Raw genomic sequence first — 14,977 nt, 5'->3', positions numbered from 1 at the left:
GAATGTTAGGATAGTAGTTTATGAAATAGTGATTGTTTTATTAATTGCAGTACAGAATGGGATGTCTTAGACAGTTTCATAAGAAAAACAGCATAAACCTCAGTTCCAATTATTCATGCCAACTACTGAATCTCATCAGTTTCATTGTCGCAACAAAGAATTCAAACCATTCTATCTCCAGGATCTAACCACATAATCACAGAGGCAGCCTTGATGGACAGATAAGAACCTACTGTGTCATTGATGAGAATTAGCTGCTGGTCCTGTTTCTACTACTACTAACAACAACAACAAAAGTTTACCCTTCTGAGCTATTCTGCAAAGAAGAAATTTCTAGCTCCTAATGGAAATATATTGATTGCACTAAGCAGCTGTATTCAACCTGCTCTGGACTTCTTGCAATGATCTACAGTATTTAACAGGCTGGAAAAGATAATGTACGCTGATTGACAGGAGCCAGATAAAAGCAGGCAAGCTTTTCATCATCATGAAGATTTGCTCCTCAGCTGGCCTTGGCTGTTCATTTCATTGACACACAGTAGTGTTTTAGTCTCTTAATTTGCATGATGGAAAGATGGTTATTTAATAAGCCACTGACTGAACTTTCATGTTTAAATCAGTGAATATTGGCAAAGTGCTAAATTTGAGATGGCCTGATTTATGAGTGTATTTTAAATTCATAAAAATGTAGGGTTTAAAATTGGTTTCTGATAATGTTCACTAGAGCTTTCTAATGGTCAGTCATCATTAACTATATACTCCTCATGATTTAGATTCAATTAGTTGTTGGTGTTGGTGTTAAACTTCATACCTAACTAGAGATGAATATATGCAACTAAACACAAATCTTTGTTGTCTTGTTTTAAGGGCTGAAGTCAAGCGAGCCAACCATGACCGGCAAAACACAGACCAGTAATGTCACCAATAAGAATGACCCCAAATCCATCAACTCGAGAGTTTTCATTGGCAACCTCAACACAGCCATTGTCAAAAAGGGTGACATAGAGGCGATCTTTGCAAAGTATGGAAAAATAGTTGGCTGCTCGGTGCACAAAGGTTATGCGTTTGTACAGTATATGAGTGAGAGGCACGCAAGGGCTGCTGTGGCAGGAGAGAATGCCAGGATCATCGCGGGGCAACCTCTCGGTGAGTATCTGCATGCCATCCCATGTGTTCTGTCATTTATGCTTTTACTCTTCCTTGTAAAACCCATTTTCCTACAGCTATATGTACTTGGAAGTTGTGTCCATTTGAATGAAAAAAACTGATATATTTACTCTTCTCCTTTGTTTTCGCTTGTACCTCATTCTTGTAGCAATCATAATTTAGGAAAGAATGCTTAGAATCCACTAATGAACAAGAAAGTATACATCTGAGCTTGGCAACCTTGTTGGTCCCATGAGGCAGTTTTGCAAACCAGATAAAGTGTGCACTTACACCACAGTTAAGCACCACATGCACCACCATCTATTGGCTACAACTGAATGTTGTTGTTGTTTTCAAATCTAATTCATGAAGGTGCAAGAGAAGGCCGTCATGGGTGTATGTGCACCCATAGGTGCCACATTGGTGATTCCTGGTTGACATAGATATTGAGTTATGGGCTGGGCAATATCCAGTTTTCAACATCATAGTATATCACCAGCTAAACATCATAATATACTGATACATGACAATGTCTGTAATAAGGATGGAGCTATGTAGAGGCATTGGCTGGCTTCCCAATTTTTCCTGCATCATGATTTTTTTATAGGACACACTCGTCAAGATTTGCAATATATTTCCAGATCAAAAATTATGAAACCGATAGCACAATATGGACTTCAAACCAGTTTTTAGATTTGTTGCATCTTCTAACTTTATAATTCACAACTTGGAGACTATAGTATATAAATAGATTGGACTTTTGTTATTGGGATATCAGAATTGTGCTGGCCACCGCAAGAGGCTCACAGCTCCAGCCAGTGAATCAGTTTTATTTACAGCTGCAGTTGCTGGTGGTTTTGCAGCTAAATTCTCATCATGTTCCAGCCAAGTTTGCCTGGATTGCGAGTAACCTACTTTGCTGCCATAATCCAAGACCCTGCTCTCTCTCTCTCTCTCTCTCTCTCTCTCTCTCTCTCTCTCTCTCTCTCTCTCTCTCTCTCTCTCTCTCTCTCTCTGAATGGCATAAGTGTGCTTGTGTAGCATTAATTGACCCTTCAATGGGGGCAGGCAGCAGCTGCTTGTGAAGGACTGCTAAGAGTTCCTAATCCAATAGGCTGCTGTCTCAGTGGAAAGCCTTAAGGATGACCCATTAGAGTTTCAGGCCTCACTATGTGTATTAAAGGATGTGAGCCAACATTTACTTGAAAGGTAATGACTCCTAAAGCAATGACTCCACCTTGCAATTATTGCTCTTGTAGCTGTCATATTTTTGCAGTGGCTTTTGAGAGAGAAAGGTAGTTTTCAAATAAAAGGCATGCCAAGAATCTCTTGAAGACCACAGTATGCAGGAATGGCTAAGTGGTGTAGCCAACATCATGTTGAGCAACGAATCCCCAACTTAAACGCATTATTTTGAATTAGTTCTGCTGATTTCACTCTATTTCACATTTCAGGGGCATTTGTCTTGATCCAAAAACCCGTTTTCATCATGACGTTTTCCCACTGTTTCCACCTTTCTTGTGTGCGATCTGGCCTATTTTATTCAAAACATGTACTTTTTATTCAAAACATATACTTTCCTCCATTGAAATGACTGAAGTGGCCTTGGGTGCTGTATCCTTGGCTTTGCCTATCAGAGCACCTGCACCTATTAGACACTACTGAATTGTAACAAATATTTTCAGAATGATTTAGGGTGTGAGTTAACATTATGTGATTACATGATTTAATGATAAGGGGACAGTGTGACTAATGGAATTTATTTTAGTGGTTAATTTCTCATTTCTTATTATGCATGAGTCAGGCATGTCTGCTTTTTAAAGGTACTAGACAGGCATTGGAATAGGTTGCCTGTAGGGTTTGGTTCATCTCCTGATCCCACCACTTTTATTCTGTTGTAAATCCACTTGTAGCCAATTACACCGATGCAAGATCACGCGATAATCTAGAATTTAACATTGTAAGGTCTAACTTTTTGCAGGAATATTTTAAAGCTACTAAATATATTCATAATTCCTTGTTAAAAGAAACAAAAACAAAAAAAGCTAAGAAATCCAACACAGAGAAACATTCAAGTCCTTGGAATAAATAACAAAGGACTTACTACAGTTTCTTTGGTTGATGTCCTTTAAAACTAATAAATTAGTTCCACGGTGGCTTTCATCCTGTTTTATCTCTGTAAGTATTATTCACGTTCGCCTGCCTTCAGGTCCAAATTAGACACAGTCTCCAAGTACCTAGTGAGCACAGAATGACATATGGCCTCAGGTAAAATGGTGGTTGCAGATAATTATTTTGGACAACACACTCTATTGCACAACCTCTTGGGAAGTACAGGAGCCCTGCAGGAGCTTTCTAAATCATGACAAGCCTAGAAAACATACAATGTGTGGGGCAGGCAATAAAGAATACTTTTAGTAAGAGTTCAACATATACCTGATGTGGCAAGTAGAGCCATTTCCCCCTTTTCACATCTTATGCCCCTGCCCCAAACACTTCTTTTTAGTGTCACCTGCTCACAGTGACTCATGGAAGAAAAACATTCCAACCCTGTTTTGCAGAGCCTGTAATCTCTAGGGTGAATCAATTCATCACTACAGTTTTGAATCTCTAGGCAGCGCTAGTCGTGTCACATGTTTGTAACAGTTGCTTTCTCATTTCTGAAAGAAAGAAAGCTCCACGGTACATAATTGGTTCCTACCAAGACTAGCAAATAAGTTGAATATGCAAGTTTGTTTTTTAAGTAGCCTATTTATGCAGTCTAAAAAACCCCAAAACTTTAGTGGTCTTTATGAGCCCATTTAACCCAGCAGTTGATGATCTAATGAATTATCAATTAGATTTACAAGCTGCCCTATCCAGAAGCACTGAGGTCACATGGCAACTTGTATACCAAACAACGATAAAATGTAGAATCCAAAGCAGTTCATAGAGTTGGCACCTATGATACACACTGGGCTGCAGTCTTATCAACAGCCACAAGCTATTCCATGAATGATTGTCTGGGACCTACCAGGTGTCTGAACTAGGCCACAATATATCAAGAGAGAATTTCCTGTAGGCTGGTGCAAAAATATATCTGTATGGTTTTGTAATTTGTTAATTATAGCCCAGTCTGTTTAAATCAGCAGTGTTTATATATTTATAAACACATACCTGGCTGTGAGAATTTTGGAGAAAGTCATTCACAGCCAGGTCGGGGAGATGGTTTTCCATTGCCTTATGGGATAGTACTTCTTCGTACAGTGCATAAACTATGGAATTTCCCACAAGTGACCTGGAAAAACCAGGACATCCCATTTTGCATGGCGAGAGCATGGCAGCCATTTTGGTTACTGTGATCTCGCGTGATTTCATGCTGTAGTTCCCATCCCCCCCCAAGTGCTTTTTTGGGGGTAAGACACCCTACAATGCATGGTTTGGAGCGCCACATGAGATCGCAGTCCTGGAAAAAGTGCTATTTTGGAGGGGAAATGGCATCTCAGATTTTGGCTTCAAAATGAACAGGAACTCAGAAAGCTGGGGAGGTGGAGAGCCGCACTAGCCTTCCTTTTCAAATGTAGGTACCTGGCCCTAAGGTACACACTCTAGAGCCAAGACACCTTTACAGAGAAGATTCATCAAGCCTCTAGTCATCACATGCCTAATCTCATGTAGGAAATACCCAGCACCTTGTTGGAGTGTATCCTCTGCAGCAAACTTGTGCACTGCATGTAGAGTAGTTTAGCCCATTGCATGCAATCCTTGTATAGCATTAGGATGAACTACTTGCTGAATATTTTTTGTAAGCAAAACATGAAAATACTTGCAGACCGTGTTGCAGAAATGACAATTAACTGCCAAATAAATGGTGCTAAAAATAGTAAGATACTGAGTTATCAGTCCCATGAGACCCATTCACAATCCAAGCTTGGTGTGCATTTGATTTATCAATCCTATATTTTCATGAATCAAAGCCTGCAATTCCCCCCCCCCCGGTGAAACAGCCGATTTGGAGAAATTCTTACAGGTCTTGTGCTGCCTTCAATCTGAGAAACAAATATACACCAAAAACCTTTGTTGAAGAATGATGGGACTGACATTCCACCCACTGTTATTTCGCTATATCCACTATCCTGCCTCCATGAATAACTATGTAAGCATAATGGAGAGCAGGGGGCTGTGTATTAATGGACATGGGATTGCTGCAGGGAAAGAAGCCTGATATTTCTATTTCTATTCTCATATATATATATATATATATATATATATATATATGTGAATAAAACTAATTACAAAACAAAATAAAATATTTAGTACTTTAGGTTTGCACTTAGAAACAAGATGGAAGGGAAAGTAGTTTTATCAGTTGCTGGAGAAGATGAATGAACCATGAGCAATGAAAAGGCGATTTAAACAAATGATAAAAATGGGGCATTATGTAGAAGATATATAGATAGATAGATGGTTGGCATCTGTCTGTCTCAAGAGATACTGGAGGAGTGTGCCTTTGGGGGTGTGTGAAATCAAACTGTTGGAAGGTTACAGCACCTGCTATGGCTGTAGAGAATGATACGGGAGAGACATGTTTTGTTGCAGCTGGGGCAGATGAAGGCTTCTGGTTGTGCAGCTGCAGCTGCACCAGGACATTTCTACTTTCTGCACTCTTCCCAGTGGTCATTCTTCTCTGGTCACTGCTATGAATATGCAGCCTGACTGTCTCCAGGCACTGCGGCTGATCTGCAAGGGATTCCCACATGGCGGGATTGATGTTGCTGCCAGCCTTTATGTCACATTTTCAGACACTTTTGTAGTGCAGAGTTGGTCTGTCAATGGACCTGGTGTCTTATGCCAACTCCCCATACAGAGCACCTGCCACCTAATTCTAGACACAGGAACAGCCCACCCAGAGAACATATTTGCTGTCAGGATTCACTTTATTCAGCCCACCACTGCTTCTAGCAGTCCAACATTTCCAAAGTCCTGATTCAGATGGAATGGACAGCTAGAGCTGTCCATCATCAGCATACCAATAACACTGTGCTTCAAACCACAGATGAGAGTTTGCAGTTGCTTTGCATAGAAGTTGAAAAGCATAGGAGTCAAAATGGACCCCTCTGGAACCACCAGCTCAAAGCCACATAGTACATTTGTCTCCTAGTACTGGTAATGACCCTGAAATTTCCCGTATAACCACACTTTTACATACAGTGCATCCAATTTCTCACACCCCATAAGCCACTGAGAGATCAAGAATAACCAAATGTCACACTTCCCCGGTCTCTCCTGATAAAGGTCATCAGTCATGGCGACCAGGGCTATTTTGGTTCTAAAACTGGGCCTGAAACCAGACTGAAATGGGTCTAGAGCAGCCTTTCTCAACTTTTTAGTCCCCAGATGTTGTTGGACTACAGTTCCCATCATCCCTGGTCACTGGTCCTGCTAGCTAGGAATGATGGGAGTTGTGGTCCAACAACCTCTGGTGATCCAAGGCTGAGAAAGGCTTATACAGAGAATCTGATTCCTCCAGGCATACCAGTAGCTGGATGGCCACCAGCTTCTCAATCGCCTTGCCCAGGTAGGGAATATTAGAGACTGGATGATAGTTCTCTCAAATCTTTGGAAGACCGCTTCAAGAAGTGCTTGTAGTCAGCCCCAAAAGTTTCAGGCTTCCACAACTGAAGTGGATCCACAGGTTCTAAGTTAATAGTGCTACAGGGACCTCCAACAGGCCCAAACTAATTGTGGCATCAAGTTTGTCATGGATTCAAGTAATTTGCCCTCAAAGTATTTCACATATCTCCCACAGGTGGCTGTTGGGTGGTCTGTTAATGATATGGCACTGGTTGGGCCAGCTGATTTCCCACTTTAAATGCCTCTGGGTTTTGGAGAGGGGGGAATTTAGGGCTGAGCTGAGCATAGCTGCCAAGTTTTCCCTTTTCTCGCGAGGAAGCCTATTCAGCATAAGGGAAAATCCCTTTAAAAAAGGGATAACTTGGCAGCTATGGAGCTGAGAAACTGAATTGCATGTGTGTATGCCCTAGAGGGGGCACGGCATTGTGTTTCAAAAATGAGATTTGGCAGGAAAGGAGCATTTGACTAGAAGGCTGCCCGGAAACACATGAGACAGTGCCCCTTTGGAGATGGCAAACCAGCCCAATTAAACTAGGACAGCAGTATTTTATGGTGGTACAAGGAAGGAAGATCAGGGACAGTAAATCAAAGTCCCAGAGTGAGAAACCTGTGGCCCTCCAGGTGTTTTTGGACTCCCGTTCCCATCAGTCACAGCCAGCTTGGCCAATAGTGAAGGATGATGGGTGCTGCACCTTGCCTGGATTCAGTTCTATGACACCTGGTCCCCACCCAGCCCTGTCATATATCAGCTATATTTTCAAGTATTCCCCCTATTACTCTCCCCACACACACACTGCAACCAGCTGGTAAGTTTTTTGCTTTAGAAGAAATGGGCTGTGTCTTTTTGTGTCCCCAAGTTACTGCTTTTGTTTTCATCTGGCTTGGCTGAAGGGCAAGTCAAAGAGGGATAGCAACACTGGGCATCAGTAGTTTTAGGCAGGCTTGGCATCTTGCTCACTGGCAAGGACCACCTCTTGTGGGAAAGGATGCTTTTTGAAAAATTATCTGTCCATCTTTGAGAACAAGACACACATTTGTGTTTTGTTTGTTTTGTTTTATGTAAGAAAACTCAGCTCCTATTAGATCTTCTCCTTTTCAACCTGAAACAATGGTATTTCTTTTATTATTGAAAGCATTTTATGGAAGGGCACAAATGGCAGTATCCCTCCTACAGCAGCTGAATCGTGTTCATGTCTCTTCAGATGTAAGCCCCACTTATTTCAATGGGACTTAACAGGTAAGTATGTATGTATAGGGCTATAGCTTCAGTATATGGGTTTTAATCCATTATTTTGGAAACACATTCACTAAAGATGAAGTGCTTTATAATCAGGCTATTTCTTTCATAGACTCAGAAGGTATTTTTCAGAATTACTGTAAGCTTGTCGCCATTCTGGAGATGTTGTCAAGACAAATACAGCCTCTCAGGTGACATGAAAGTGCTCTACTACCTAGTTGCATTGTTGTATTGTATGGCCACATTTAGACATAATACTTAACCATGGTTCAATACTATGGGAACAAACTTAGCTCCTTCCTCCCTGCTTTTTCTCCTCCTGTTTTTAGTTGTCTGTGGCTCACAATTTAATCCAGACCAGGAATTGTGGTTAAACACTAGTTATGATTAGTTTCCAAACAAGCCAACTTCAAATGATAGCTGGAATGGAAGGCAGGACAGATTCTGTCCTTTATACGGCTTTTTGAATTCTGACTCTGCTCTTTTTAAGAACACCTTAGGTTCATTTGAATATTGCACACAATTGTCATACTACTATCAGTAAGAAAATATATTCACAGTGTAGGTTAGATAGTGTTGGGGATTTTGTTTCATACCGGCATTTGCTATCACGTAGTCTTTAGAATTATTCAGAAATGTTACTTTTGAGTTTATGAAATGCTTTGAGGCAGAAAGCACTTACAATGCCAGAAGCAGTATGATATATCCTGTTGATATGACTCAGTACAGAAAATCTACCCACATAGCTTTATCTATTTAAATATTTTATTCAGGCCATTTGCCACTATTACCACCTCAGTTGAAAACCAGCAAAGAATTTCACTTAGTTCATTATTAGAAAGCCTCAAATGTGGCCTGGTTTTATAATGATATAACGTTAACTAAATTAATAGCCACAGTGTTGGAAGAGGACTTAAAACCATGCTCATGAAGCAGCTATACTTGGCACAGAGCTTATATTTGAAGAGCTTCTTTCTGTTACAACTCACATTCAATTAATTGGAAGGGTGCCGAAGTTCAGGAATCTGCAACGTCATATTTTTATTGTAATTTCATGCTTATTCTCTCTGAAATTGCATGCAATATAGCAAGGAATACAAATACAGAATGCTAGACCCAGAGCCCACTGGAGTCAGCTGAAGGCAGCTCTTTAATCTAGCTAGGCAAAGTCTCGTTGACGTCAATGGGGTGCTTGCTGGAATAGAATTATGCATGAAGGGAAATATTTCATGAAACGACACTGCAGTTCTATATCACTTTATGTAGCAATGTGCGCAGATATATATTAGCAACTTTCACACTGATGTGATGGGTCAGGCCCAGGCAATATACGAGCCAGGGGACTGCCTGCTATCCCCACGCGTTTGTGCTTAACCCTTGGGCAACTGTTGAAATGGTAGTTGTCTTCAGCCCTCATGATAGCAAGGGTAAGCTTGAGCACATAGCAGCCTAAAACACAGGACTTAGAAGGCAAGGGGAGTGGACCCCAAATTAATGCATTTATTATTTTATCTGCAATGGTGTTTTGTTTCTAAGAGCTGCAGATTCCTTATCCCCATAAAGAAATTCATAGCAGAATGTGCACTCAATAGTATCTAAGGTCTGGTGACCAAACAGTCATATTTATTTATGGGTCAACTTTTGGCTCAGAAAGGGTCCCAAGGGGACTTAATAGTTTAATTTTTAAAAAATCTTTAATTTAAAAAACCTTAAAGCAATCTCACAATATACAGATTAAGAGCAATTTATAATATGAAAGTGGAGGTCATTATATTTAACAGAACATCATCAATTTTCCACTGTTGCTGGAAAGATCCTGGCTAATTTAAACAAACCATAGTTTAAGCATAGTTTGGCTTGGTTTGACTGCAGTGATAAACTGTTTAAACCAATCATGCTGGCGGGGGGGGGGGGGAGGGGGCAGGATGTGCATCATCATTGTACATCATGTGTGCTTCTAATATTCCAAAGTTGGTAGAAGTCAGAAGCAGAATTATGGTTTTGAATATGACAATTTCATTGAGTTCTTCAGAGATTAGCCAGAGAAGCTTAGCCATATAATTTACTTGCATAATGAGGAAAATAGAGGTCCTTGGACTGGTGAAATGATCTGTGCCCACTAAATTTCTCCTGAATACCATTGAAAATTGCTTCAAAGAAAGACACTTAATATAAAACTGTCTTAAATCTAAGCATCCCATCTTAGATACCAGCAGGATTAACACTGAATTTGAATACGGAGTTCCCCTGATGCCCCAGCTAATGTCTAGCTTGGGTTTGCATTTAGGATTGAGGTGCCACTCCTAATTAAGTTAGTCGGACAAAATACAAGCCTACTGCCAAACACGCCAGTGTGATTCAGGCATCAACAATGTTGAAAGTGGCACAAAATTAAGAAAAGCAACTGGATGGTGCATTTTCCAGCTGTCTCTTATGGGAACAGCTCACAATTGTCTCTCTTAAAATTTAGGCATGTTTTTCTTGCTGAATCTGTAACTCGGCCATTATACTTAATAATGTCATTTCCCCATATGCTGCAGGGGACGAGGCACCACTTGAGTTGAGGCAAGTTTTTAATATACTATTTTATGTTACAGATATGTACTTTTTAAAGGGGGGGGAGGGGGTTCAGGGAAAAGCATAATTAGGAGAAAATAATGGCTGCCATTAGGGTTCAACGAAATAGTTTTCTAGAGTAATTCTTGGAGGAACCACTTACTGCAACTGTACAGCTGCTGCACAATGCATCCCTTGATTATGGCTCATTCAGATCTTTATTTATTTAGATAAAAGCAGCTTTACTATTTTCCCATTCCTCCTCATGACCTTTATGTCTCATTTAGTCTGGAAATTGACTGCTGCTCAGCATTTTCCCCTTCATACTAAAAGCTGTTACTCTGCAGGGCTCATATTTAAAGCATGCCAAGCAGCTATTTGCCAGGCTGGAGGGAGAAAAAGGCTGCCTGTCACGCCACTTATGGGCTTTATTTATTGTAGCAGTTGCTTGGGAAATAGTCACCATCCGCACACGGCGGTGTGGGCAGGAAAGAAAAAAAGATTTTACTTTTCTTGGGGCTCCAGGTTTTCCATTTAAATATTTAAAGCGTTTGGTGTTCTAAGCAATTTTCACATGTTATCAGCCCTGAGATACCCCAAAGTGGTAAGATGGAGGGGGGAGATACTTCTTCTCTGGAGCTCTTTCCCATTGCATTTCAGAAAGGCACCTTCCCCATTGTTGCTGCTGGTTTGGCACTTGCTGAAGACATTTGATGTTTTATCATGTTTTCAATATTCTGTTGGAAGCCGTCCAGAGTGGCTGGGGAGGCCCGGCCAGATGGGTGGGGTATAAGTAATAAATTGTTGTTGTTGTTCCTTCAACAAGTCCTCAGTTCATCTCAGTTGGTATCTGTCTTGAACTTGAGTTGATTTTATGTATGTACTGCTGTTTTAAACTGTTTTTATATTCATTTTTAAAAAATGTTTTTATATATGTGATTGTTTTAAGTGTGTGTGTGTGTGTGTGTGTGTGTGTGTGTGTGAATATTGCACACCACTTTGGGCTGCCTCAAGGGAAGCAATAAATAAATAAATATACTGTACTATTGTGCTCCAACAAGTGGTATTAAAATGCATATTTCATTAAGCCATTGTAGCTAGGAGCTATCAGTTAGTAACTAGTAAGGAACTATCTCTAGGAATTTGCCTAATCACTTTTTAAAAACCATCTGAGCTACTGTCCATCCCCACATCTTGCAACAGTGAAATAGGGGGTTATGAGAGAGAGTACATATAACCTGAAAACACAGAAAAAGTGTCTTTTTCTGTGTTTTTAACATTATATCCATTCTCTCTGTTAAACGCTAATTTCACTCAGAAAAATAATGAAAGGGGGGGATATAAAAGCAATGCCAGTAGACCCATTGAAATTCATAGGCCTAGCTAACTTAGTTTTAAGGGGGTCTACTCTGAGTAGGGCTTAATTGGATGTATCCTAAAAGGATACTTAGGTGGCTCCTGATGGCCACTGCATTCTCTATCTGCTATGACATTTTTGAGATGGTGCACAAATGGTACTTGTGCTAACGCAACTGTTGTACCCGTATGGTTTACTGTGGATCTCACATTAGTTTAGTGGAGCACATGGGGGGGTAGGATAAATGTCAACAAACCCTGATCCTCAGCAACCACTATCTGTGTACACCTCACTCGTGTCTGGGGTATGGCAGTGGGAGGACACTCAAGGAGGGATGGGCTTGAACCCGGGACCCCAATGTGGATTTCGCCCCTACTTTTGTAATGTCTGAATTGAGTCTCGCCTATCATTGCTCCACGCCACATTCATAGTGAAGCCAATAAAACGTGTCTTTTATTGCAAAGCACTTGAATTTATGCCACTCTGTAGCTTTTGTATTCAGTCGCTGTGACATTGGACAAATTGCTCAGAGTGCTTTCTTCCTGCTGCTCTTTGAAACAGCAAACGGTCCTAAGGCTTCCAGAGCATTGGATGCATGGCCATGCTCTTGTTCACTTTGTGCAAAGCTTTGCCAAAGATGCACAGTGCCTACCTGTTTCCAGCCTTTTGTCCTCACAGCTGCCTGTTGTATTTGTAAGAAATCCTACATTTGTGCAGCTGAGATAAGAAATTACTTATTTCAAATGTCTGCAGCTTTTACGCATTTCCACATCTTTTTGCCTTTATTAGGGCTTTATTATATTTGCAGCACACAGGAAAAAAACCCATTCTCATTGTACTGCTATAGCATTGATGATCGTGACTGCAAGCCTTATATGGAACAAAGCAGGGTTCTGATTGTGAAGCATTAGTTAACAATTCATGTTTCACAATGAGCAACAGTTGTTTGGTGATCTCTTTGACATTCTGTGTGGGAGAACATTGCTTCGTTTGAAAAGGCGCTGATCACAATCTTACATTTCTTTCAGCTGATTTGTTCTCCAGGTTGTGCTTTGGAATTCAGTTTTATTTGTTAGTTATCAGCACAAAGGCTTCAGAATAATTTGTTCACAGATTTCTCTGATATGGTGAAAATATTCTTTGAATACTGTTGGATCCATAGCTGAGAGCATAATTGCTTTTGGGGTGGGTCAGGAAAAACACCCAGTGTAGCCACTGATAAAAGTTTATGCCAACCACCTTGGAGAGTTGCTGCCAGTCAATGTTGACAGTAGTGAACTAGATGGACCAATAGTCTGGCTCTGTATAAAGCAGCTTCTGGCAATTACATCTGCTGATAGTGGAAAAAGTAAAGACACATCCTGAGGATGGGTGCTAAACTGACCAGGGATCCCAAGAGTTTTGCCTTCTGAACCATGTCCGAGATTGCAGCTCATTTACTTTGTTCCAAAGGACTAAAAGTGCCATTAAGAACTAAGCCAAACATGCTTATGTAGCTCCATCCCTTCAGATAAGTCTGCCTGGGTAGACCTTGCTTCTTAACCATACCAGACAGTGGTACCTCGGTTTTCAAACGTAATCCATTCTGGAAGACCATTCAACTTCTGAAACGTTCGAAAACCGAAAACTCAGTACGGAAGCCTCCAAACGGAAAACTCAATACGGAAGCCGCGTTTCATGTTTGACTTCCGAGGCGTGTTCGAAAACCGAAGCATTTACTTCTGGGTTTACAGCATTCAGAAACCAAAACTTTTGTCAACGGGGACGTTAAAAAACCAAGGTACTACTGTAGTGTGATTAAATTTTGGGAATGTGACAGGATCTTATGTTAGGAACAAAGAGGAAGAATGCTGGGGCAATGCTATTTGTATAGACAGCTGTTAGAGTATAATGGTAACTACAAGGAGAAACTTGGGAATGGGCCAGTATGTCTTCAAACGCTGACCCAAAATACACCCAGAATTAAGACATCTGAAAGACGATGGGTTGGGCTTGATTCATGTAATCTATATAGTGTTCCTCCCCCCCCCCCCTGGAGAATGACTTCTCAGATAGGTGTGCAAATGAAATACCTGGTGTTTGACTGGCGTGATTAGTTTCTTCCATCTGCTTCAATACCGACACTTACTTTCCAGAGTATTTGTCTCACTGAATGCTGTTCCCTAGAAACTAATTAGCATTTCATTGTGCAAGTATTTCTGCTTACATGGTGTTTTCGAACTAAGAATGTTGCTAATCCCTCTATAATTAATGCTAAAATGTCATAAATAATGTTTTTAAAAAAGAAATTAGATGGTAGGTAACATTTTAATATAATTGTATTTTAATTGCAAAATTACCAAGCAATTCCCATAAATTATATATCACATTCACATAGGTATGACGTGAATTACTTCATTATGATTAATGTAATTGTGAAAACCACATGAATTAATGAGGACTGTCCACTTATTTCCAAACTATGTTAATGCAGTAAATGTTTATTATTTTATTAACCAATGGCACTGGTGATTCTAAAAAGGGAGGGCATAAAAACACATGGAAAAGCAATTGAAAAGAAGGCAAAGTACTGAGCATTTGTTAAACAAGGACAAATAAATGTACTGCAAAAGGAGACTGTATAACAGTCTGCTTCTATCATGTATCTGTCAGCAGCCCACTTTGTTTTGAACTGGCATAGCCATGGAGTTTAAGATTATTAGGAGTTTTAAATGCCATTCTTATTGTGAGTTACGAGCTGAATTAATCAACCAGCAGAGGAGACCACAGGCAGACCAAGGCAGCAGAATGGCAGTTGCACTAGCAGACTGCTCCTTTGGCTCTCACCCACTGGAATCTTATTGGAGTTTGTTAAAAGATGCAACACAGATTTGAAATATAAGTACTGTATCTGCTGGCCGTCATTTTCTTGGGTAGTTGGCTCAGTATATTTATACGGTATATGCTGAGTTTGGTCAAATGTTAGGTATCTCCGTCTGCCACTCCTCACCTGTTTTTAGCACCATGGCAGTCCACAAAATAAAATAAAAACATATAAAGGGACACAAATTAGATAGGGCAGCACGCAG

The 14,977-nt window shown here is 40.4% G+C and overlaps 1 protein-coding gene across 3 annotated transcripts in view; it reads left to right on the top strand.

Moving 5' to 3' along the window:
• RALYL (RALY RNA binding protein like) overlaps nt 1-14,977 on the top strand; it is a 255,235-nt gene that overhangs the window by 123,925 nt on the left and 116,333 nt on the right. For all 3 annotated transcript variants that reach the window (XM_060277726.1, XM_060277725.1, XM_060277724.1), the window contains exon 2: nt 868-1,146. In XM_060277726.1, coding sequence (XP_060133709.1) covers nt 891-1,146 — 256 coding nt within the window. In that variant the 5' untranslated portion in view covers nt 868-890. The remainder of the gene's footprint in view (nt 1-867; nt 1,147-14,977) is intronic.

This window comes from Zootoca vivipara, chromosome 8 (genome assembly GCF_963506605.1).
Source record: "Zootoca vivipara chromosome 8, rZooViv1.1, whole genome shotgun sequence".
NCBI classification, from domain to species: domain Eukaryota; kingdom Metazoa; phylum Chordata; class Lepidosauria; order Squamata; family Lacertidae; genus Zootoca; species Zootoca vivipara.
This window is presented reverse-complemented; position numbering and strand designations above follow the sequence as displayed.